This window comes from Macaca mulatta, chromosome 17, assembly GCF_049350105.2.
Source record: "Macaca mulatta isolate MMU2019108-1 chromosome 17, T2T-MMU8v2.0, whole genome shotgun sequence".
Taxonomy (NCBI): domain Eukaryota; kingdom Metazoa; phylum Chordata; class Mammalia; order Primates; family Cercopithecidae; genus Macaca; species Macaca mulatta.
This window is the reverse complement of record NC_133422.1, coordinates 25251874-25278402: the sequence shown is the minus strand read 5'-3', so window position 1 is coordinate 25278402 and position 26529 is coordinate 25251874. Positions and strand designations below refer to the sequence as shown.

Genomic DNA, 26529 nt, shown 5'->3' with positions numbered 1-26529 from the left:
TCTTTTCTTTCTTGTCAGTAGTTTTTGTCCAGCTTCCTCCTACCTAACCCCTTCTACTCTCAATTCTTCAATCTCTAGCTCAAATTCTAAGTTTTCCCATTTCTCTTTATGGAACATAAGTTCTGTTCCCTTTATGTACCTATCAGATTTTGCTTGTACCTCCCTGTTGATATTAATTGCCTGTTGCATTATATTTCAGCTGTGACTTATGTTTTACAACCTTTATTAAATTTAAGCTCCTTGAAGATTGGGATCTTGATTGTTCATAGTTCTGTCTTCTTATAGTGCCTACTTGGCATAGAACTTTGCGTTATAATAAGGCACTCAGTAAAGTTGAGTTGATCCTCTTCTTTGTTCATGTAACTCAGTAAATACTGCAAAGGGATATTGAAGAAGTTGAATGAACAGAGAATGATAGCATCCACTCCACTTGCTCTTATTCTCTTGGCTAACCATTTATGTAACTTTCCCTCAATTCTATTCATTTCACTGATAAACTGCAGAGTAAAATACCCTTTTTTCCTTTTCTTATCTGTTCTGTTTATAGAATATTTGAAACTTAATCTTTTCTTAGAAAGTTTTGATAACTATTTAGACAAAGGGTTAGTTTCATCTTTTACATACAGTCTTTTACTACTTTATTAGTAACTCATCCTATTATAAATATTTGTCATAAATAATCACTCGCACTTTTTTAATTACTGTATTTCTTGTATTCTACTGTGTTGTTGACTTTAAGGTGCACCATTAATTTAATAATAAAAGCAAAAGGACCTGGAAAAACAGTGTATTAAAAATACAAAGAAAATACTGAATTGAGTATAGCATTTCTTTTTTTTTTTTTTTTTTTTTTTGAGTATACCATTTCTTTAGCTATGCAATTTACATTGCCTAGAGTGTGTCAAGTAATCATCTTTTAATTTTATTGCTGGATCATGCTATCAACTAAGAACATACTAAGCACATGTAAGGATTAGAATTTCAGTTAAAACTGAGTGGAGTATTTCAACCAGTGTCAGCCACCTGAGGTGTGACAATCAGGTAAACAAACTTCTTGGTCTCACTAGATTATCATATTGAATGGAAAGATATAATTACTGACAAATTAAAACTTACACTTTTCCCTGAAAGCTGGCACTTTTCTTTGTTTGACATTTATTTTGAGATATAGTCTGATAGGAAGATTTGTCCTGATATGTGAGATACGGTATAATCTAAAATCATAAATATATTACCTGTTCTGTCCATCTGCACTTTTAATCTTAGTTTTTATTAGGTGAATTTTTCTTTATAGCTCTTTGTACAGAGAATATTAAGTATGTCAAAAGCTAATCTAAAACAATAGTTTTGAAGAGAGAAAGGATTAAAAACTGATAAAAGTAGACCGATGGGCTCTTTGCCACAAGTCGGAAGTAGGCTCTGTGGCACTGGAATAGCAATGAGTTGACCTTTTAAATGTTGAAGATCTTGTTGATTTCAGAATACACAAAACTAGTTTTGGCCTCTTCAGTCGGAAAGCACTATAACGTAATTGTGTTTTCTAACCACATATAATTTTGATGGTAATGTGAAGAAATTCTGTACTTTAGTAAATATATTAGAATAATCTGGGTTGTGATTATAGCTAAGTCCCAAAATGTCAGTGATTTAACACAACAGAAGGTTATTTCTCACATCAAGTCAAAATGAGTGTTCCTTATTGACAGGTGGCTGTCCTATACATGGAGATTGAGTAACCCCGGCTCCTTCTGAGCATGATTCCACTTTCTTGGGTTTTCAAGGAAACCAAAGAATGGAATGTACAAAGAAAAATGGAAACTGAGTAGTACGGTTATTTAGCTCTATAGTTTGCAATTGCCTAGCATATCAGAGTCCTTTGAGATTTGGGCCTGGAAGTGGTGGTATACATCATTTCCACTCACATTCCTTTGGCCAGATCTTGGCCACTTGGCCATGCTTAATTTCAACAAAGTGTAGATAGTATGGTTTACCACTGTGCTCAGAAGAAAAGTTTGGTAAACACTCTGCTAGTCTGTCACAGGTGATAACGTAAAAATAGTTTGTGTCATGAATTCCTTTGTTGTTTAATCATGAATTTTAAAAGATAATTTTGATACAGATGCCAATTATTGATTTGTTTTTATCTTTAAAGTAGAAAAATATCCAGAAATACAAGATATTTATCACATATCTGTTAGGGTGCATAAGAAGATTGAGTCATCTCATGAATATGCAATGAGATATGTGACTAATATGGTTGTTGGCAGAAGACAAGGATGAAAAATAGATTTAGTCATCATATTTTAGTAATTTCCTACTTGTTTACATGGTTAACTCTATCAGCGATAATAAGACACAGGGATGAGGACTAAGAAAGCTACATTTTCTGAATGCTCACTATGAGTCAAGTGCTTTTAAAATATTGCCAGCAATTTTGAGGTAGATACTATCGTGTATATATGTATACACGATATATATAAACTAAGAACTCTTCGGACTTGAGAATTCAGCATGATAGGAAATAAGTTCTAGGATTTAGGCTTAGGGTCCTCATTTATAAATATCAGTAGATAGTGAAATTAGTAGATAGTGAAAACTCACCATATGTATGAAAAGGGCTACTTACAAACCTAGTACCAGACTGAACACTCTGAGCAGATGGCTTACATGGAAACGTTAATACAGTAAACAGGAACAAACTCAAAGTATAAATTCGTTTATAAGTTTAGCGCAATTTGTGAGGATATTGTGTTTAGAGGACAAAAGCAGTTGATCATGGGAAAAAAAACTGAACAACTGTATTTTTATTTTATTTTATATTTTTGCAGAAGACTGGAGTTTCATTATTAAATCAGTCTCCCTGAGCATTCGGTGATCAGAGTTTTAAAGGACAACTTGGTGGCGGGGTGGCAGGGAGACTGGGGGAAGCCAGTGAGCTGGGAGTGCTGATTGGTCAAGTCGGAGATGAAATCATAGGGAGTCGAAGCTGTCTTCTTGTGCTGAGTCAGTTCCTCCGTGGGTGCTACCAGATCAGATGAGCCAGTTTATCGATCTGGTTGGTGCCAGGTTGAACAACTTTTTTTTTTTTTTTTGAGACAGAGTCTCACTCTGTCACCAGGCTGGTGTGCAGTCGGCTCACTGCAACCTCTGCTTCTCGGGTTCAAGTGGTTCTCCTGCCTCAGCCTCCTGAGTAGCTGGGATTACAGGCTTGTGCCACCACACCTGGCTAATTTTTGTATTTTTAGTAGAGGCGGGTTTCACCATGTTGGTCAGGCTGGTCTCGAACTGCTGACCTCCTCACAATCCGCCTGCTCGGCCTTTCAAAGTGCTGGGATTACAAGCATCAGCCAACACGCCCAGCCTGAACAACAATATTTTAAAAGAGAAAAGAGTTCAAATGGAAAATAACAGAATAGGACAGGTGCAGTGGTCTGAGGTGGGCAGATCACTTGAGCCCAAGAGTTTGAGACCAGCCTGGACAACATGGTGAAACCCTATCTCTACAAAAATACAAAATTAGCCAGGTGTGGTGGCATGCAACTGTACTCTTAGCTACTCAGGGGGCTAAGGCATGAGGATCACTTGAGCCCTGGAGGTCGAGGCTGCAGTGAGCCATGATCGTGCCACTGCACTCCAGCCTGGGCAACAGAGCGAGACACCGTCTCCAAAAAAAGAGAAGAAATCGAAAAATAGCAGAACAATGAAATTGCCAAATTTAGAATTAGCAAAATGAATACTACATTAAAAATTACTGAATATAAAGACAGAGTTAAGATCCTGGAAAAGCAGGAAAAATGGAAATGACAGAAATCTAACATGGAGGAGAGATCCAAGAGATACAGTAACTGTATAATAAAGAGAACTGCAGAGATTTGGGTCATGAGGAAAAGTTACGAAATGAAAGTAGAAGAAATAGAGTAAAAAGTTTGAAGTTTCAGATTGAAACAGTCCATTTAGTGCTGGAAAAGGTTTTTTAAAAATACCTGGACTTAGTGAAAATCTTTTTCCAGTGAGTAATTTTCAGGGGATAATGTTCATAAGCATGCCAACAGAAAAACCAGTTTACCTGAATAGTAAAAAATTTTATTTTCTTTGGACTTCTTACCTGCAACGTTAAATGTTACAAAATATTTTAACTAGAGCTCTGAGGTAAAAGGATTTTGACATGAAAATGCTATATTCAATAAAACTGTTGTTAAGAGGCAAAGACAGCCAGTGTTGAATGTGTATGGGATCAAAGTTATACCACTTACTTAAAATTACTTAAATTGCCAAAAAGAGGCACTTAAAGAACAAAGTCTGTACCCAAAAATCAATTACAAATAGATAAAAGACAAATGTGAAAGGCAAAACTACAAAATTTTAGGAGACCATCTTTGTGACCTCAGAGATGGTAAAATTTTCTTAAACAAGATTCAAAGATTTATGATGAATATATACTGACAATGGTTGGTATTTCATTTGTAGATGATGTAATTGTGTTTTTTAAATAATGATGAAAACCTGGAAGCCACCTGAAGAACTATGAAATTGTTTTAAAAAGTTTTGGAGCATTTTTTTCAAGGAAATTCTATACAGTCAATGAAAATGATTATCTAAATCTGCTTTTTAAAAAAAGTTTTATTTTGAGATGGAGTCTCACTCTGTCACTCAGAATAGAGTGTGGTGGTGCAGTCTTGGCTTACTGCAACCTCTGTCTTCTGGGTTCAAGTGATTCTCCTGCCTCAGCCTCCTGAGTAGCTGGGATTACAGGCACCCACCACCATGCCTGGCTAATTTTTGTATTTTTAGTAGAGATAGGATTTCACCATGTTGGCCAGGCTGGTCTCGAACTCCTGACCTCAAGTGATCCACCCCCCCCCGCCCCTCCCCCCTAGCCTCCCAAAGTGATGGGATTACAGGCATGAGCCACCTGACTCTACTCTATGTTACAGAAAGATGCTTGCACTATGTCTATGTTTAGTATTTTAAAATTTTACAAAACATTGTAATAGGATATTCCATGAATGTGTGTAACACACACACACACACGTAGAGTTACCCATTTCCAATGTTGAGAGAAAATAGTGGTGACCATATATATATATATGATTTGCACATATTTTCTCCCATTCTATAAGTTGCCTTTTCACTTTGTTGTGTCCTTTGACATGGAAAAGTTTTAAAATTTGATGTAGTCTCATTTGTCTATTTTTGCTATGTTGTTACCTGTGCCTTTGGTGTCATAGCCAAGAAATCATTGCCAAGTCCAAGGTCATGAAGCTTTTCTTCTATATTTTCTTTTAGGATTTTTATAGTTTTTGCTTTTATGTTTAGGTCTTTATTTTGAGTTAATTTTTGATCTGGTACAATATAAAGGTCTAGCTTCATTCTTTTGCATTTGAATACCCAGTTTTAAATGAGTAGACAGAGAAAGATATATGGCAAAAGTATGTAAACATTCAAGATGTTGAAAATAGTTCTCCTTGAGTAGTAGAATTATAGGTAATTTTTGCTTTCTTTGTCTACTTTTCTATGTCTTAAAAAAATAGTTTAAGCGGTCATTGTATTAGTATCTTCTCTGAAAGTGTCTTCCTATTTAACCTCTATCTTTTCTCAGAAACCTCCCCCTTTAAAGTTATATAATAATAAGCAGTGTTAACAAAATAAGTATTAAGTAAATTCTTCACCCATTTCTGTTTTTTTTCTTCTGGATATTGGTTAGTAGAGTACAAAATAATAAAGGGCAAGTAATATAAAGGAACACTGCTGTTTTTAAGAAGGCTTTAAAAAACATCCTTTTGGCATATTTGAACCTCTAATGATAGCTTTGTGTTACCTTCAGAAATTCAAAAAGCAACCAAAGTAAAAAGAAAGGACCACGTACTCCTAGTCCACCCCCTCCTATCCCAGAAGATATTGCTCTGGGGAAAAAATACAAAGAAAAATACAAAGTAAAAGACAGGATAGAAGAAAAAACAAGAGATGGAAAGGACAGAGGACGAGATTTTGAAAGACAAAGAGAAAAGAGAGACAAGCCAAGGTAAGTAGGATTGTATGTTTTTAACAATATTAACTTTTGTAGAATATAGAATATTTACTTTTCAGAAGCTTTTGGGCATTCGCATATTGGATATTTTAGTTTTGTTTACAATAGTGTGTATATTTATTTTAATAATTCCCATAATATCTATTATGAGTCATGGATAATTCAGTAAGCGTTAACTTTTACAATTTATATTTGAATTTTTTTACTGTGGTAAAAAAACATAAAATGTACTATCTTCATCATTTTAAAGTTTATAGTTTAGTAGTGTTAAGTATTTTTACATTGTGAAACAATTCTCCAGAACTTTTTTATTTTGCAAATCTGAAACTCTGTATGTATCAAAAAATAACTCCCCCTTTTCACCTTTTTCCAGCTCCTGGTAACTGTCATCCAATTTTGTTTCTGTGAATTTAACTGCTTCAGATACCTCATATAAGTGGAATCATAGTGTTTGTCTTTTTTGACAGGCTTATTTCACTTAGCAGAATGTCCTCGGGGTTCCTTCTTGCTGTGGCATGTGACAAGATTTCCATCCTTTTTAAGGCTGAATAATATTTCATTGTATGTATATGCCACATTTTATTTATCCATTCATCCGTTTGATGGATGCTTGGGTTCTTTGACATCCTGGCTATTGTTGATAGTGCTGCTATGAGAATGAATATGTAAATAATCTCTTTGAGACTCTGCTTTCAGTTCTTTTGTATATATACCCAGAAGCAGAGTTGCTGAATCATATGATAATTCTATTTTTAATTTTTTGAGAAACCTCCATACTGTTTTCCATGGCAGTTGCACTGTTGTACATTCCCAACAGTACACAAGTGTTCCAGTTTCTCCATACCTTCACCAACACTTATTTTCTGTTTTTGTTTGTTTTATAGTCGCTATTCAAATAGGTGTGTTTATCTCATTGAGGTGAGGTGTTATCCCATTGAGGTTTTGATTGGTATTTCTCTGATTAGTCATATTGAACATCCTTTCATGTGCTTGTCGGCCATTTGTATATTATCTTTGGAGAAATGTCTTTCCAATTCTTTGCCCATTTTTTAATTGAGTTATTTGGTTTTTTTTCTGTTAAGTTCTAGGAGTTTGTTATATATTCTGGATATTAAACCCTTATTAGAGATAAGATTTTAAAATATTTTTTCCTATTCCATATGTTGCTTTTTTCTTCCACTCTGTTAATTGTTTTTCTTGGCATGCAAGAGAACGGTTAACTAGAGCCTTCACAGTTCTTAAGTATGTTTTTTTAAACTATACTCTATATTTTACTCAGTCCAGCAGGTGTGTTACATGTAAATGTTTTTGGTGATTGACATTCTATCAGTAAAGCCTTTGGTTTTCCCTAATGGTTCTTTGTACTTTTATTTTGGTATTTTGACTAAGAAGTCTCTGAGCAATGGTTCTTAACACCTATTCCTAGGTAGTTTATCATTTAAATGGTAAAAACATTTGTATTATGAGGACTTGAATATTACACAGGCTGATCCTTTATTTTCCAGTTTTTCTCCCTGGGTTATCCCTAAATGGTATGCATAGGACTCACCTGTTACTTAGTATGTAGACAAATCTGAACTTGGTGTTTTGTTTTGTTTTGTTTTCATCTAAAGACATGAAACAACAGAGCTAGGGATACTGGAAGATTATATAAATAGCTGATCTGCACGCACTGGAGTTCTGCAGCTGTATGTGACAAGGTTGGAAAAAGACATTTTGGTTTAGGAAGAGTTAATTTAATTACCAAGGTTCTTAGGTGGGGCCGTTATTTTCATTTGTCTCTATTACTCTGTCTAAAGAAATTACAGGTGCACCAATTTTATTGAACCTCGCAGATGTTGTGTATTTTTACAGATGGAAGGTTTATGGCATCCCTGAATTAAACAAGCCTATCAGTGCCACTTTTCTAATAATGTGTTCACTTTGTATCTCTGTAATTCTTGAAATATTTCAAGCCTTTTCATCATTATTATATCTGTTATGGTGGACTGTGATCAGTAATTGTCAACATTACCATTGTAATTGTTTTGAGGCATCGTGAACTACACCCGTATAAAACAGTGAACTTTATCTGCAAATGTGTGTGTTCTGACTGCCCTACTGACTGGCTAGTCCCCTGTCTCTCACCATCTCCTTGGGCCTCTCTATTCCCTGACACACAACGATTCCCTCTCAGTTCCCTGAGATGTTATTGAAATTAGGCAACTAATAACCCTACATGTAGTGGCCTCTAAGTGTTCAAGTAAAAAGGAAGAGTCTCTTACTTTAAATCAAGAGCTAGAAGTGATTAAGCTTAGTGAGGAAGGCATATTGAAAACTTAGGTGGCAAGCTAGACCTCTTGTGACAGTCAGCTAAGTTGTGAATGCAAAGGTAAAGTTCTTGAAGGAAATTTAAAGTGCTACTCCAATGAACATATGAATGAGAAGAAAGCAAAACAGCCGTATTGCTGATGTGCAGGAAGTTTGAGTGGGCTGGATAAAAGATCAAAGCAGCCACAATTGAAATCTGCCACAACATTCCTTTAAGCCAGAGTCTAATCCAGAGCAAGGTCCTAACTCTGTTTAATTCTTTCGAGGCTGAAAGAGGTAAGGAAGCTGCAGGAAAAAAAGTTTGAAGTTAGCAGAGTTTACTTCATGACATTTAACAAATGAAGCCATCTCCATAGCTCAAAAGTGCAAGATGAAGCAGCACATACTGATGAAGAAGCAGTGGCAAGTAATCCAGAAGATCTAGATAAGATAATTGATGTTGACTACACTAAACAAATTTTCATTGTAGTTGATACAGCCTTATTGGAAGAAGATGCCATCTAAGATGTTCACAGCTAGAGAGGAGAAGTCAATGCCTGGCTTCAAAGCTCCGAAGGACAGGCTGACTCTCTCATTCGGGGCTAGTGCAGCTGGGGGTTTTAAGGTGAAGCCAGTGCTCATTTACCATCCTGAAAATCCTAGGATTTTAAAGAATTATGCTGAATCTACTCTGCCTGTGCTCTTAAGTGGAACAACAAGCGTGGATGACAGCACATCCGTGTACAGCATGGTTTAACTAAATATTTTGAGCCCACTATTGAGACCTATTGCTCAGAAAAAAAGATTCCTTTCAGAATACTACTGCTTGTTTATGATGTGCCTGTTTACACAGGAGCTCTGACGAAGATGTAAGAAGAGAGTAATAGTTTCATGCCTGCTAAGACAAAAGGCACCCTACAGCCCCTGGATCAAAGACTAATTTTTACTTTTGAGTCTTATTTTAAAAAAGGCCACAGCTGCTATGGATAGTGATTCCCCTGATGGAGCTGGGCAAAGTAAATTGAAAACTTTATGGAAAGGATTTACTATTCAAGATGCCATTAAGAACATTTGTCATTCACGGGAGGAGGTCAAAATATTAATATTTACAGGAGTTAGAAGAAGTCAATTACAACTTTCATGGATGACTTTGAGAGATTCAAGACTTTATTGAAAGAAGTAACTGCAAATGTGGTGGAAATAGCAAGAAAACTAGAATTAAAAGTAGATCCTGAAGATGTAACTGAATTGCTGCAATCTCAAATCAGACTTGAACGGATGAGGAGTTGCTTCATATGGATGAACAAAGAAAGTGGTTTCTTGAGATGGAATCTACTCCTGGTGAAGATGCTAGAAACATGTTTTAAATGACAGTGACACCAAATAATTTAGAGTATCACATAAACTTTGTTGACAAAGCAGCAGCAGGGTTTGAGAGCACCAGGTTTGTTTTTTGTGTATGTATGTGCTGTTTTTTTTGTTCTCGCTGTTACCCAGGCTTAAGTGCACCGGCGCAATCTCAGCTCGCTGTGTCTGGCTATTACCCAGGCTTAAGTTCACTGGTGCCATCTCAGCTCACTATAGCCTCTGCCTCCCATCAAGTGGTCAAGTGATCCTCCCACCTCAACCTCCCAAGTAGCTGGGCTTACAGGCATGCATCGCCACACTCAGCTAATTTTTAAAATTTTTTTGTAGAGATAAGATCTCGCTATGTTGTCCAGACTGATCTCGAACTCCTGGGCTCAAGTAATCCTCCTGCCTCAGCCTCCCAAAACGTTGTAGTTATAGGCTTGAGTCACCATGCCCAGCTGACTCCAGTTTTGAAAATTCTACTGTGGGTAAAATGCTAGCAAACAGCATCACATGCTACAGATAAATCTTTTCTGAAAGGAGGAGTCAATTGGTGTGACAAACTTCATCATCATCTTATTTTAAGAAATTGCCACAGCCTTCTCAGCCTTTTGCAGCCTCCACCCTCATCAGTCAACAGCCATCAGCATCAATATAGTACCCTTACCCACAAAATGGTAACAGCTCTCTGAAGTCTTAGATGATTGTTAGCATTTTTTAAAATAAAGTATTTTAAAAATTAAGTTATGTACTTTTTTTTTTTTTGAGATGGAGTTTCTTTCTCTCACCCAGGCTGGAGTGCAGTGGCGTGATCTTAGCTCACTGCAAGCTCTGTCTCCCAGATTCATGCCATTCTCCTGCCTCAGCCTCCTGAATAGCTGGGACTACAGGCGCCTGCCACCACGCCCAGCTAATTTTTTTTTGTGTTTTTAGTAGAGATGGAGTTTTACCGTGTTAGCCGGGATGATCTTGATTTCCTGACCTCGTGATCCACCCATCTCGGACTCCCAAAGTGCTGACAGGTGTGAGCCGCCGCTCCCGGCCTGTACTTTTTTAGATATAAATCTATTGTACACTTAAAAGACTATAGTATAGTGTAAACATAACTTGTGTGTACTCTAGGAAACCAAAACATTTGTGTGGCTCACTTTACTGTGATATTTGCTTTATTGTGGGAACCAAACCTACGTTTCTGAGGTGTACCTGTATTAATTTTAAAACTAAACAGTATCTTTGTCACTGTCTTCAGATTAATAAGGAATGTAATTAAATTTTAGTGTCTAAATTCCTTTTGGAAAAAAATGCCCCTTAAAAACACTTTGAATGTTATAATGGGCGTATTAGTGGTGTTTTGTTTACTAGGAGGTGTTGTGCTTAAGTAAAATTGCGAATTCATTCATCCGACAGTACAAGTAGAAGTAATATAGTGATGGGGTATGTGTGTGTGTGTGTGTGTGTCTGTGTGTGTTTGTAAAATAGTGTTTCCAAATATGTGGGTATTGGCTTTGGTTTTTTTTTTTGCCCTCCTTCAAGTATGACCCACTAGGCTTACTGGATATATGCGGTTGCTTACATTTCTTAAAGGATGGCTTTCTATTGAGTTACCCATTTACGTGGCATAGGTGTGCATACACATGGCATAGGAGATGCAACAATGCTACATGATCCTCTGACTTTAAATCCTTCTAGCTGTTCTCTGTGACTCAGTTGTCCAAATTCAAAAATAAGTTGTAACAGTTAATGCTTACTGAATTATCCATGACTCATAATAGATAATTGTGTCTCAGTTGTCCAACCTTCTATATCAGGTGCTTCTAACCCAAAGTCCATTGGTGGATTTTAGGGGTCTACAAGCTTCTTGAGTTATGTATACAACTTTGCCTGTGTATGTGTTTTGGTGAGGGAGAGTGCCCATACCCTTCTAGAAAAGTTTATGATTTTTCCCCTCTCCAAAAAAATGTTAGAATCATGAATCATTCTTGAAGCCTAGGACACTAACCTGATGTCAAGGATTTGAGTACTTTCCTCCCAAACTGTCATTGGCATGTCAAGTTTGTTAAAAATGTACTCTTCCCAGAGTATTTGTAAGTTTAATACAAAATTCTGTCATGTGGTTAATTTTTAATTGAATAATTTGGAGACTTCAGCTCTTAAATGAATGTTATCAGTGTCTTCCAACTTTACTCAGCTTTGATTTATTTATGCAATGTTGATGAAAACCTGAGTACTAGTCATTTATGCAGAGAAAAAGTCTTATGGATTTATTATTCTGCTTTCAGAAAATATAGCAATTTCCCATAATATTTTTTTTTAAATAAACTTTCCATGACCTACTCTTTACAGAGAATAGTAAAATACTATTTCTGCCCCCCTTATTCTCAGGGAATACATTCCAAGACCCTCAGTAGATGCCAGAAATGGCAGATAGTGCTGAACCTTGTATATACGATGCATGAATTTCTTTTTCTTTATTCATAATTTCATGTATAGAATATTCCTTATTGTAGATTTTTGCAACCTCAGCATACAGTTTTTCTTCCTAAGAACTCAAAGGAAGTACTTTATGGCTTTTTTTTTTGTTTTGTTTTTGGCATATTCAAATTGTCAGCATCACTCCTCTTTGCACTTGGGGCCATTATGAAGTAAAATAAGGGTTACTCGAACTGCATAATTACTGTTGTTGCCAAACTGCAAGTCAATCTGATAACTGAGATGGCTACAAAGTGATCAGTGAGCAAGTGCATACAGCGTGTGGTTACCGGACAAAGGGATGATTCATGTCCAGGTTGGGATAGAGTGGAACAACAGGAGATTTCACTGTGCCACTTAGAAGTGTGTGCAGTTTAAAACATATGAATTGTTTATTTCTGGAAGTTTCCATTAGTATATATGGACTATGATTGACCAGGGAAAACAAAAGAAAAGGTAAGCGGGGCCTACTGTGGTGGGAACCCAACAAACTAAACTAATTCTTTTTTCCTGTAAATTGTTTAGAAGAGATGTAAATCAAAGGGAAATTAAGTTTATTTTAGGTATTTAGTCAGAAAGATAATTTTTGAAGGGAATACTCTGTGTTAATATTCCTAACCTATTATGTCTAGATAATCCTAAACTGAATATTTATGATGATCTTTTGGTAGATCTGTAATACTTGCTTTTATAAGTGTACTCACTTATATTAGTATATATTCTGTATACTTTCCCATGCCAAATCAGGAAAGTAATACATTAGTAGTATTTTAGGAACAAGGGTTTAAACACAAAATCTTCTTGGATAATAATCAGAAAAATCATCTGACAATTGCATGTAGCTCATTCTGCCAGATATTTTGGTTTCAGTATGATTGTACTGACAGGTGATATATTTTAATCATAATGCTAGGTTGTAGGACTTTGTGGCCAAATGAGAAAATAGTCCTCAGAGCATAGCTAATTAAAAAACAATCATTCCAACACAATTACCTGAATGTAGAAATCTGCTTATTACTTGATAGTAGTTGTATCAGGTTGTTCTTGTCTTGCTATAAAGAAATACCTGGGACAAGGTAACTTACAAAGAAAAGAAGTTGAATTGGCTCATGGTTCTGCAGGCTGTACATACATGGCTCCAGCATCTGCTTCTGGTGAGGCCTCAGAAAGCTTACTAGGAGGAGGTGTGCTGAAGTAAAAGTGCTACTTCATTTATTCATCCAACAGTTACTTGAGTACCTGTTCTAAAGCTGGTATTGCAGCAGTGAGCAAAAATATTTCCAAAAGCTTTGCTAGTACAAGTAGACTAATGTGGTGGGGTGTGGGTGTATGTGTGTGAAATAGTGTTTCCAAATATGTGGGGTTTGTAATATAGCCAAACATGATTATATTGCACACTAAGCTTATGAAAGGCTTATGTTAAGAATGAAATCATTTTATAAACATCAAAACAATTCATTCACAATGGATAAAAAAGAAGCCTTTCACATGTAGTGAAATTAACCAAGGCTTGGACTCTCTTCAGTAGGTATGATGTTGGGAAAATTTGTTGAATTCGGGAGAGAAACTCATATCTAGAAAGAGATTATGACCCTAAATAATTGTACTTTTAGCTTTTGTCCAACATGCTTTGCGAAATCGGAGACTTGAGGAAGGCTGTTCTCAAGTATTTTCAGAGAGGTTTTTAGTAGCAGCTGGTATGGAGTCAATTCTGTAAAGAATGTAGGGCTGTGTTATAATGACATTAATAAAATAGCCCCCACCTGCACTGTCAAAATCCATCCTAATCTGGCTGTGGTTTGGTGCCAGGTTGTTGCATTTTTTTTTTTTTTCCACTGGTAGTTAAATGACCATGGGAAGAATTTTGGCTTCTGTGACTAGATGGGACTTCCAGGCCATTGGCAGTGATTTCAGAAATCTCCCTTCTTTGGCACCCAGTGGCCTGATCTGGGAAGGTATTATGTCTGGGAAATGCAGATCGGGGACTTCTGCACCTTCCTCTTCCAAAACTGGATTGCCTGCTGTTTCTTGGCCTGGTTTGGTCCTCTGCTTCATATTCTTGCCACCCTACCCTATCCTCAGCAGAAAGTAGTAACTTTAACTGGTTCCACCAAGCAGAAGGAGCCAGTTGTCTTATGCCAGTGTGTGTTGTATTTGGGTTTTATTGTATTTTAAATATTGATGCTGTTATTCTGGGAGCTTAAAAACCATCCACATGTGTGTGGCAGGAATACCAGCTATTTGTCCTTTTCTAACCCTTGATCACATTGGTAGGTACAGTTTTTAGTTCAAGCCATGTTGTTGACTAAGTCTGTGTAAGGCTCTTATCTTGAACCGTGTTTCATAAAAGTATTAGTTGTTAAATTATTCTGGATTTGAATAGCATTAAAGGATGGGTTAATTTAAGGGTTATCTTTAACATATTTTATTCTTTAATTGAAACTTGAAATTACAGTTGACCCTTGAACAATGAAGGGGTCAGGAGATCAACCCCCTGTACAGTTAAAAATCCTTGTATAACTTTTGACTCCCCCCAGTCTTAACTACTAGTAGCCCACTGTTAACTGGAAACTTTACTGATAACATAAACATTTGATTAACACATATTTTGTACGTTATTTGTATTATATACTGTATTCTTATTACAAAGTAAGCTAGAGAAAAGAAATGTTAAGAAAATTATAAGGAAGAGAAAATATATTTACTATTCATTACATGAAAGTGGATCATTATAAAGATCATCCCTTTGAGGAGGCTCGGAGAAGTGCAAAAAGGAGGCGTTGTTCTTGCTGTCTCAAGGCTGGCAGAGGCAGAAGAAAACTCACGTTAGTGTGACCCTATGTTGTTCAGGAGCCAACCATACTGCATTTGTGCATGCAAAAATGAAATCTAAACAAAATTATTAGTACTTTAGTGAAGATTTTCTTGTGTTATCTAGAACTTGTATGAGGTTTTTTTTTTTTTTAATCTAATCTGTGTTACAAGTATCATTGTGGAGTGATCTTTTAAAAGATTCCCACAGACAAGGGTCTTTCTAGTTCTGTAAGATTGTTCAGTTAGAAATGATTCACTTTCCAGGGAGTGTTTACCCTGCTGCAAAAGAATAGCAGGCTACTAGGTGTAAAATAAATCACACAGAAGCATTTTCTTTTTTCATCTTACAGATTTATTTAGACAAGTAAGATCTTGTTATATTTTAAATGGCACTTACCTGCCTAACACTCTCCAGCGCTTTCTCTCATGCTTAGAATAAAATCCAGACTTTTACCATGACCTGTGGCCCATATCTGGCTCTGCCTGCTTTCTGATTCTCTCATGAGACTCTATTCTCTCATAAATTGTGGTTCCACTTGGCTTCTTTCTATTCTTATACATCAAGATCCCTCCTGCCTCCTTTGTGCTTATTGATCCTAAAGCTCTTCCCTCAGATCTTCAGCACTTGGCTCAAATATATCCTCCAGTAAAGGTCCTTTCCTTACCAAGCAACCTAAAGTAGTCACCCTGACGTACTTTTTGTGTTTTGTGATCAAGGGTTAGAAAAAGACAAATAGCTGGTATTCCTGCCACACACATGTAGATTGTTTTTAAGCTCCAAGAATAAAAAGCACATACTTTTTGTGGTTGTTTGGACCTAACAGTTCTGTTTTGTTGTCCTTTTTTATAAACTTTGTTACGTTAATTAGCAGAAATTGTCTTGCTTTGTCATTGTTGGTTTGCTCCCTAGGCCATAGACTCTGTTACTAGAGAGACTGGTTTCCAGTCCTCCCTCAAGGTGTTAGTCAAGGTTTTCCAGAGAAACTGAACCAATAGAAGATATGTCTAGAATGAGATTTACTTAAGGAGTTGGCTCATGCAATTATGGAGGCTGTAAAGCCCTATGATCTGACTACAAGCTGGAGACCCAGGAAAGCTGGTGGTGTAATTCAGAAGCGTGAGAGGTAAAAAGCTGACTCCAGTCAGCGTATAAGACCTAATAAGCAAGGGCAGATCAACATTCAGCTCAAGCAGTCAGGCAAACAGAGAATGTAACCTTCCTTCACCTCTTTGTTCTGTTCAGGCCCTCAGTAGATGGGATGATACACACATTGATCAGGGCCATCTGCTTTACTCAGTTTACTGATTCAAATGCCATACTCTTTTAGGAAGCCCTCACAGATGTGCCCAGAAATAACGTTTAGCCAGATAGCTGGGCATTCGATGACCCAGGTAACCCATTTATGCCAGAAGTTGCAAATTTTTTTGTGAAAAATCAGACCTTGGCCATGACCTTGAGCAGTAGGATATAAATAACTCCCACAAGCTTAGTGTTCCAATAATGAAACACTGGGCATAAATGGATTGACACATAAAATTAACCATCACATTCAATTACCTTATTAGATTGTCATAAAGATTAAGTGAGTTAATATATGACAGGCACTTAAAATAGTGTCATGCACGTAGTAGCAATATATGTTACTTGCTATTATTAATGTCATTACTGTTATCATGTTAGTGATTTTGTTCTTTTCATTTCTGTATCCTCATTGCCAAAAATAATACTTGGAGGTTAGTATGTGCTCACTTAATATTTGTTGAGTGAATTAAAGTGATTTAATAAGTATAAACTTCGTATGTAAAGTAATAGAACCTAAATGTTTCTACTTGTGAAATGTGTATTATGTTGTATTGTATTTTATCACTGAAAACAGAGTTGATTTTGGTAGTGCCCATATTACCTTTGGTTTTTGAAAATGTATACATTTTCCATGATTTTAAAGGTTAAAATAGGAATGTTAGTTGCATTATGTAAGCATATTTTCATATTTGAGAAATAAAAACCATTTTTTGAGAGAAAAATTGGTGTTAATATTTTTAAGTAAGTCTGGGGTAAGCCTATTAGTTTGCAGGTGAAATTACTTGCATCTTGAATGAGAGGAGTTTTTATTTTTAAATTTCTTAATTTTCACATTTTTTCCCACAATGAAATATACCCTGAATATTCTCATTCCACACCACATCATGTCCTAATTATAGCAGCACTAACAAGTGTTTTATTGGAATCTAGTCAGACTAAAGATCAACTTTCCCTGTATACAATAAATCACAGTGCTCTTGCTTACATTATACAGATTTTTGTTTTAAGGTATTAAGCTTCTCTTCATTAAATAAACTTTCCTTTTTTCTTTATTTGAATTTCAAATTTGACTTATTTTTTTCCTCAGATAAGAAACCAGCCAATTATAAATCATATGACTAATTAATCTGAAGTTACTTCTATTCTAAGTGGAAATGTACTTTACTATAGCTCTGTAATACTCTGTAGCCAAAGTACTGTTAATTTTCACCAGATTTCAAGACAGTTTCGTTACTTAGAATCATACCTTTTATATGTGCAGAATGGACATAGGTGAAGGTTGAGTAAGAAGAAAATATGGTTAAAAAGTTGAAGCCATTATTTGACAACACATTAGTGTTCTGACCTTAATATGATAGCTTGATTATCCTGAGTTTGAAGTTTTTTCTTCCATGCTATAGACATCAAGTTAAATAGAAGCATGATTGGATCCTAATGTGTTTTTTAAAGATAGTATATATTAACTGTTTTATCTTTTTAAGTTTTATGAACTAATAACTCAAGGCTATTGTAGACATTCTTGAAACAATTTTAAGTATACCCCAGAAATAAACTCAGAAGTAACCAAAATATCAGTTCAGTGGAGAACCATTCTTTAGTTTTTTAAATTGACGAGAACTGTCAAGCATGGTGGCTCATGCCTATAATGCCAGCACTTTAAAGAGGCTAAGGCAGGATGATTGCTTGAGCCCAGGTGTTTAAGACCAACCAGGGCAGCATAGTGAGACCTCGTCTTTATAAAAATAAAACAAGTTAGCTGAGTGTGGTGGCATGTGCCTGTAGTCCCAGCTGCTCAGGAGGCTGAGGCAGGAGGATCACTTGAGCCCAGGAAGCCAAGAGTGCAGTGAGCCATGATCATGCCACTATACTCTAGCCTGGGTGACAAAGTGAGACCTTGTCCCCCAAAAAATAAAAAATAAAAAAATTTACTAGAACCTAATGAAGCTGAAATTGAAATTGAAAAGCACCAGAAAATACTGACTCTAATTTTTACTCTTGCAGTGATTTTTCTGTTCAGTAGGATGCATTTAAATGGGCATTGATCATAAATGGTTTTCCAAATTTGACTAAGACCCATTGAGTATTTCCACTCATGTTATCTGTTAAGTTAATAAATTTCTATTTAGAGTCAATTAAATTTTAGTGGCTTATGGCTTACCTTTTTATGTTAGAAAGAAATCACTATTTTATTAAAAGCATAAAGCTTTAATCAAGTCACAGAAAACTTGATGTTTAGGTGAGTGTAGTGTTCTAGTTAGCAGACTTTTTATTTCAGTCAACTGTTACCCAAAGGTATTTTTATTTGCCTAAATTCTTTTCTGCAAATTCTTCCTAATATATTAGATCGGTTTCCTGACTTACTCAGTTTACTGATTCAAATGCCAGACTCTTTTAGGAATCCCTCACAGATGTGCCCAGAAATAACATTTAGCCAGATATTCCATGACCCCGTTAACCCATTTATGCCAGAAGTTATAAATTTTTTTGTGAAAAATCAGACCTTGGCCATGACCTTGAGTAGTAGGATATAAATAACTATAAACTATAAGTAGTTTATAGATTGAAACCTTTTTTTGATGGAAGGTTTACTAAGGCATCATTTATAAACAACATAGTTTAAGGTAATGGTTCTCAACTGGAGGTGATTTTGCCTGGTAGAGGACGTTTGTCAATGTCTGGAGTAATTTTTTATTGTCATACCTTGGAATGGGAGAGCTGCTACTGGCATCTAGTGAGTTAAGGCCAGGGATGCTGTTAAACATCCTATATGTCTTGTGCAAGACACTCCCCTTCCTCCAAAGAGTTACCCAGTACAAAATGTCAGTAGTGCTAGGGTTGAGAAACTGGTTTAGAATTAGTAATGATTTGTGCCATCATTGTACATACTAAAATAATATTTATCATAGACACTGAAGATAATTACAGAAGTGCTTTGACTAAAAAAGTCAGAATTTTTTTGAATAAGCTTTTAGCTCGTGAGATGATTGCTTTGAGGAATATATTTCTCTAGGCATGTCTAGAATGTTTTTTAAACATTATTTGCTGCTGCTTCTTAGTTATTGCACAAAAGTGTGGACAAGACCCAGGCATAATAGACTCTAGGAGTGATTCAGATGCACTTAATGATCACATCTGTTTCATGAGGTTATGTGTTGTTTCTCTGGTAGCAGTGAAAGAAAATGATTTGCAAGGAATAGAGGAGGCGTTAGTTGAACCACAAACTATGAACTAACTCTCAGTTTGTGCTGCCCACAGTGAAGGCAGATTACTTAAGTTAAAGACAGTATATATTTTGTTATCCTTTCCTTAACTCTAGGATTCTTTCATCGTCCTAAATGTCAACCCAAGCAACGTGGACTTTTTGTTTGCCTTAGCTGATGCTAGCTCCCCTTTTCCCATAGCCATGAATTTACAGGCATTCTCACAGCCACTTTCTATCTAGATCTCAGTAGTATGTTTTGCCATAGTTTGTGGGTTTTCTCCCTCCAAGTACGTGTTCACACTGTCAGATTATCAGAGTGAATTCCATACTTTAAGTTAGGGTAGATGGTGTATGTTGGAAAATGCACTGTACTTTGGCACTAAAGCCTGGGAGAAAAGCACCACGTATCTGTGCTTGAACTGTTGCTTCTGCTTGACTTAAAGTTAAGTCACGTCTTTAAAAAGTGACTGACTTATAATTTTACAGCATCGTGAATTAAAATTTATCCTGGAGTTATTAGCTATACTTTTACATTCACTTTTTTGTTTTTAAAGATTTTCCTTTGGCTAGAAATGAAGTTCTGGAATACATGTTTTATTGTTACTCTTTTTCCTCGTAGGTCTACTTCCCCAGCAGGACAGCATCATTCTCCTATATCTTCTAGACATCACTCATCTTCCTCACAATCAGGATCATCTATTCAAAGACATTCTCCTTCTCCTCGTCGAAAAAGAACTCCTTCACCATCTTATCAGCGGACACTAACTCCACCTTTACGACGCTCTGCCTCTCCTTATCCTTCACATTCTTTGTCGTCTCCTCAGAGAAAGCAGAGTCCTCCAAGGCATCGCTCTCCAATGCGAGAGAAAGGGAGACATGATCATGAACGAACTTCACAGTCTCATGATCGACGTCACGAAAGGAGGGAAGGTGTGTACTTTACTTTGATTTTTTTAATTGAAAAATTGGATATCCAGCTTCATTGTTGTAATAAGAAATGGAGGAGGACTTTGCTATGTTAAGCCTTCTGTAACACACAGACTAGAATTCTTGAGGGCAATAGGAGATGCTTAACAACATGGGAATGTAAGCTGTTAGGTATATACAAGTTGGTATTTACAGCTATGCTAAGCTGGTGCTTTCTTTAGTTAAGATGTTCTAGCCGGGCACGGTGGCTCATGCCTGTAATCCCAACAGTTTGGGAGGCCAAGGTGGGCAGATCACGAGGTCAGGAGATCGAGACCATCCTGGCTAATACAGTGAGACCCCGTACCTACTAAAAAATGCAAAAAATTAGCTGGGCATGGTGGCATGCGCCTGTAGTCCCAGCTACTCGGGAGGCTGAGGCAGGAGAATTGCTTGAACCTGGGAGGCAGAGGTTGCATTCAGCTGAGATTGCACCACCCTACTCCAGCCTGGGCAACAGTGCAAGATTCCAGCTCAAAAATAATAATAATAATAAAAGATATTCTGCTGAGTAAGTACTCTCAAGTTCTGGAAATTTTTGGCCATCTGATCCTTAGAGCATCCATTTCAATTGCTGAGTTAATGTCTTTTGAAAACGAAGTGAAGGGAAGAAAAGCAACAAATCAGGGAGCATAGTTGGAAAGCATCAGAAGTGTTTTGATAAAGGAGTGAAGGCTGGGGGGAATTGCAGAAGGTCATTGCAAACCAACTCGTCAAATTTCTAGGTCATAATAAAGAAGTGAGCAAAGTGGTTTTCCTTTCTGTATCCCTGAGAATTAAGTTAACTTTGGATTTGCTACTCCCTATTCAGGCTGAGATTTTATTGTTACCTGGCAATAAAGCCTGTTTAATAGCTCTCATCTCTTTTTTTTTTTTTTTTTTTTTTTTTGAGACAGAGTCTCGCTGTGTCGCCCAGGCTGGAGTGCAATGGCCCGATCTTGGCTCACTGTAAGCCCGGGTTCACGCCATTCTCCTACCTCAGCTTCCTGAGTAGCTGGGGCTACAGGCGCCAGCCACCGCGCCCGGCTAATTTTTTGTATTTTTAGTAGAGACGGGGTTTCACCGTGGTCTTGATCTCCTGACCTTGTGATCCGCCCGCTTCGGCCTCCCAAAGTGCTGGGATTACAGGCGTGAGCCACCGCGCCCGGCTCATCTCTCTCTTTACTTCTTATCTAAGCTTCTGGTCTTTGTAGATTTAACTTACTAAGTCTGTTTTCTAACTTCTCCTGTGTTCATTTTTTAACATAGTAAGTACTCCGGAAATGCTTACTTGCAACAACATTTATATTTAATTTGCCTTTTAAGCGCCTCTGTGTGAGTGGAGTACAGCAGTCTCCTATGAAACATGTTGAATTTAGTATTCTTTTCCTATCAACAGTGCAAGCAATAATTAATCGGGTTTTTTTGTTCAAGAAAATGGTGGATGAGAATGATATTCAAGAAAATAAGCAGGGACTGGGGAAAGCACCTATGTGATAGAATTTTTTGTGTGTGTGTATGATTTTGGGACTAGGTCAGCACAGCAGTATTTATGGAACATTGGTAAGATGGGAAAATTCTCTTATGTTGTACCTTTCTATAAATTTTAATAAGATATTTAACAACTAGAGTTGACCAGGAATATAGTACATATTTAATGACTTCTTATTGAATGAAAACTCCCTTAACATTATTAAACATACTAATGAAGGGAAAATAGTAAGCAATTGAGTCTCATAGAAATGCTTGTATTAAGGGATTCTTCTCGTAACAAACCGTAATTGTTTTAAGTTCTTTGTAAGTACTTAAAAAATTGTTCCTCTCTATTTAGATATCATTTTCTGAAATACGGATAATTTTGGTGGAAGGATAGGGAGGTAGGTAAAGAACAAAATACAGTACCTAGATGTGTTTGTAAAGACAGATGGGCGCATCATGAGAAAAAGATCTGGCACTAAGTGAACACATTTTCAGGCACAGCTGGTATTGGGGGAGGAGTAGAAGTGAAAGCTATGCACAGAAAGGGATGGAGATATGTCACATCTTTGCCTCTTGCCTTTGTCCTTAAACGGGATTTGTGGATATGGATATATGGACAAAGGAATTGGTGGGGGAGATAGGTTATTGATGAGGGTCTGAGGGCCTTGTGGTTACAAGATGTTTGGGTCCATGAGAAAGTCTGTGGGCCTAGCCACTAGACAAAGAGAAAAGGAAGTAAACTTATAATGTTTTGGGCATGAGGCTGCTAGAGTTGCCAAAATAGCCTCAGACTAGGGCAATTCCAGAGTATAAGAGCAACTTGCAGAAGAATCTGATAAAAAGGGCAGTATTTATTCTTTGAGGTTCTCTTGTTAATTCTTTGGCTTCATATCAGATTTGTTATAATCAGTTTATGCCCTTTCTAAATATATGTAAAGAGTGGTTTCTAATCTTTCCAACTATGGGATTGACTAAGCCATTTAAGTTTTGGGTCTCTATTTCTTTATTATAAAATGACATGGTTTTTTCAGATAGTCAGTGTCGTTCAGTCCAGCTTTTAAAAAGTGAAAGTATTTTTTTTTTTCTATGAAATGCTTTTTTGTTTGTTCGTTTTAAAGAGAAAAAGTCTCATCTTACTATGTTGCTCAGGCTGAACTCAAATTCCTGGATTCAAGCGATCCTCCTACCTCAGCCTCCCAAGTAGCTGGCACTGTAGGTACATGCCACCACACCCAGCTAGAAAGTGCTCTAAGAAAGCTTTAAAGACTTGCACACATGAGTGTTATACCATTAAACAGTGCAGGAAAAGAGAGTGAATAACAGTATCACTTAACCAGCTAGCTTACTCACCATAGGCTACCCTCAAGTACTTAAGTACATTTGAGGAGGTCACATACGGTCTAGTTTAACCTAGCTTAATAGTTGACAGAAAAGATTCAAGTAACTGAAGTGTCTTTGTATTTAAAAGTGGTTTCTAAAAAGTAAGCCATCAATGATAGGAGATCAACTTATTTGTTTCAGTTGTTTAGGATCTGTAAGTATAGGTAAGTCGGGGCAGAGGAAATTCATGTTCAGAGTTTATCTAATGAAGAACATTGTTATCAAGTGTTAATTATCTTTGGGATTTTAGCTTCTTATTTTTTGCAAAGAACATGAATTGTCATTGTAATAAAATTTTTAAAGTTCTGTATTAAATATGTTGTCTAGTTTCCTGAAACTTTGTAAAGGCAATTACAGTCGATTTCCAAAATTGCATTATAGATACTAGGGGCAAACGAGACAGAGAAAAGGACTCAAGAGAAGAACGAGAGTATGAACAGGATCAGAGCTCTTCTAGAGACCACAGAGATGACAGAGAACCTCGAGATGGTCGGGATCGGAGAGATGCCAGAGATACTAGGGACCGAAGGGAACTAAGAGACTCCAGAGACATTCGGGACTCAAGAGAGATGAGGGATTATAGCAGAGATACCAAAGAGAGCCGTGATCCCAGAGATTCTCGGTCCACTCGTGATGCCCATGACTACAGGGACCGTGAAGGTCGAGATACTCATCGAAAGGAGGATGCATATCCAGAAGAATCCCGGAGTTATGGCCGAAACCATTTGAGAGAAGAAAGTTCTCGTACTGAAATAAGGAATGAGTCCAGAAATGAGTCTCGAAGTGAAATTAGAAATGACCGAATGGGCAGAAGTAGGGGGAGAGTTCCTGAGTTACCTGAAAAGGGTAAGGTTTTTGACTTGTCAATGAACTATATCTTATATAGAAAGTATAACATCTCCTAAGATTTCTAATATGTTGTTTCTTACATTCGTTATCATTTTGTCGCAGTAATTTTTAATTAATTGAATTTATAGTCTTCCTTATAAATTCCTAATTAGAATTACTAGTTAAAATAGCAGAAGGTAAATGGAGCTTGAGCTAGACCCCCCCAATTATATCCAGTCATGCCTGTCATCTTGATTAATGTAGAACACTAAGAAAATAACTATCAGACAAAAAAGTAGAATCACAAGGAAGTTACTTTCTTTTAAATAGGTATAAATATGATAAAATGTTCATTAAATTAAAGTAGAATTAAAGTGGTGGGTTTTCAAAATTGTTGGCATCAGAAATGACTGATTTGTGTATTCTTCAGTGTTTGTACTTGCTTCAGACCCTGTCAAACTGCCACATGTCATTATCTTGAGCCATTTTTCTTTTCATAAAAAGTATTTGCTATCACCCAAATGACTTAAATATATTGTAACTATTTCCAAACTGCTGAGACTTAATTATCATGACCTCTCTTTACCTCCACCTGCTTTTCTCCCCTCTCCCCAAACACTGCTGCAGAACTTTGATCACTTCTATTCTTTCCATTGGTCTGTTAGTCAATCCTTGGTCAGTATTTCAGCTTCATATTTGTGTTGAGGGTCCTTTAGCTTCTTTGAGCTGCCTTGTGTTTTCTTGACCCTTTACTTTTTCATGTCAATTTTAGAAAACAGTTTTTAATTTCATAAAAAATTGTTGGATTTTTATTTCAAATGCATCAACTTAATTTATAATATTTCCAATATTTTTTACATTTTTTTTTCCCTGGGTATCCTCTATTTTTGTTGCCATTATAAATAGTGCTTTTACATTTTGTAAGATAAAAAAATTTTTTAATTATGTATTTACATGGTTCAAAATTTTGAATGTATAAAAGGACATATAGTGAAAAGCCTCCCTTGTACCCTGAACACTCTTTTGCCAGCTTTGTAGGTATTCTTCCCAAAAAACATTTTACGCGAGCAAATAAATATCCATTTGATTTCCCCTCTGGATTTACAAAAATAATTTTTAAAAACAGTGGAAAAATCTATGTACTATTTTATATCCTACTGTTTTCAACCAGTAAAAATATCTTTCATGTCTTTCTTTGTGGTAAACAGCTATTTTCTTCTTTTGGCACATGTTATCTATTGTAGAATATACCATAAAGTCAGCAAGTGCTGCATTACTGGGTATTTTGGTTTTCTAATCTTCATCTCTTTCAGACAATGCTTTAGTGAATAACTGTGTACGTATGTCACTAAATGGTGTCTCTTAAAACATTGCATTTTCTAATGCTTTGTTGGTACATGGAAATGGTAATTGGCATTTGTATATTAATCTTACATTTAAATGATGTTGCTGTATTTTCTTGATCTAATTAGATTGTCTTAACAAATGTTCCTAGGAACAGACTGATTTGGCTCTTTTCTGATTATTAATTTTCTGTCAGTAACCTGCTGAGCATCTTTATCAATACAGTGTTAAATATAAGTAGAGTGGGCTTTGCTTTGTTTCAGATTTTAAAGGATTGTTGCTGGCATTTTATTACTAAGTATGGTGTTTGTGGATTTTTTGCAGATGCTTTTTATTGCGTTAAGGATTAAGTTCTCTCACCCCATTTTAGTTGTCAGAAAATACTCTGTTGAAAGTCAGTTCTTTGGGAAATGTATTTGTTAACTCTTATTTTGTGGCTCAGTGGTCTGTTTTTGTAAGTGTTCTACATATGCTTTCAAGGGAGTTGCATTTGTAATGGTTGAATGCAGAGTGTGTCTCTAAGATAAAGTTTGTTTAACTACACTTTCAAATCTACATGTAATTTTTCTTAGTCTACTTGTTCTGTCATTACAGAGAGGTGAGTTAAGTCTTCCACTATCATTGTGGAATTTGTAGATTTGTTCATTTCTTCTTATAGTTTGATCATTTTTTTGTTTGAATACTTTGAGGCTTTGCTCTTAGGTACACATAAGATGAGTTATTTATTTCTTTATTCATTATAGAATGACTGTTTATGCCAGGTTCAGGTTGAGCATCCCTAATCTGAAATTCTCCAAAATCTCAAACTTTTTAATGTATTTTCTTTTTTTTCAACTATTGCCACTAGCAACTCTGACAACAGCCATTTTGAGAGCTGACATAACACTCAGAGGAAATGCTTATTAGAGTATTTTGGATTTCCAATGTTTCAGATTAGGGATGCTGAATCAATATAATGCAAATATTCCAAAATCCAAAACACCTGTAGTCCCAAGCATTTCAGATAAAGGGCATTCAGCCTGTATTTTTCTTGAAGATTGTTTTGCTGGCAGCTGTCTTTTGGTTAGTATTTGTTTGATATATCTTTTTCCATCCTTT

At 36.3% G+C, this 26529-nt stretch overlaps 1 protein-coding gene across 18 annotated transcripts in view; it reads left to right on the top strand.

Annotated features, from left to right (window-relative positions):
- Nucleotides 1-26529, top strand: part of ZC3H13 (zinc finger CCCH-type containing 13) — a 97584-nt gene that overhangs the window by 44620 nt on the left and 26435 nt on the right. For all 18 annotated transcript variants that reach the window (XM_077974321.1, XM_015121030.3, XM_015121034.3 and 15 more), the window contains 3 exons: nt 5825-6022; nt 20075-20385; nt 23641-24105. In XM_077974321.1, coding sequence (XP_077830447.1) covers nt 5825-6022; nt 20075-20385; nt 23641-24105 — 974 coding nt within the window. The remainder of the gene's footprint in view (nt 1-5824; nt 6023-20074; nt 20386-23640; nt 24106-26529) is intronic.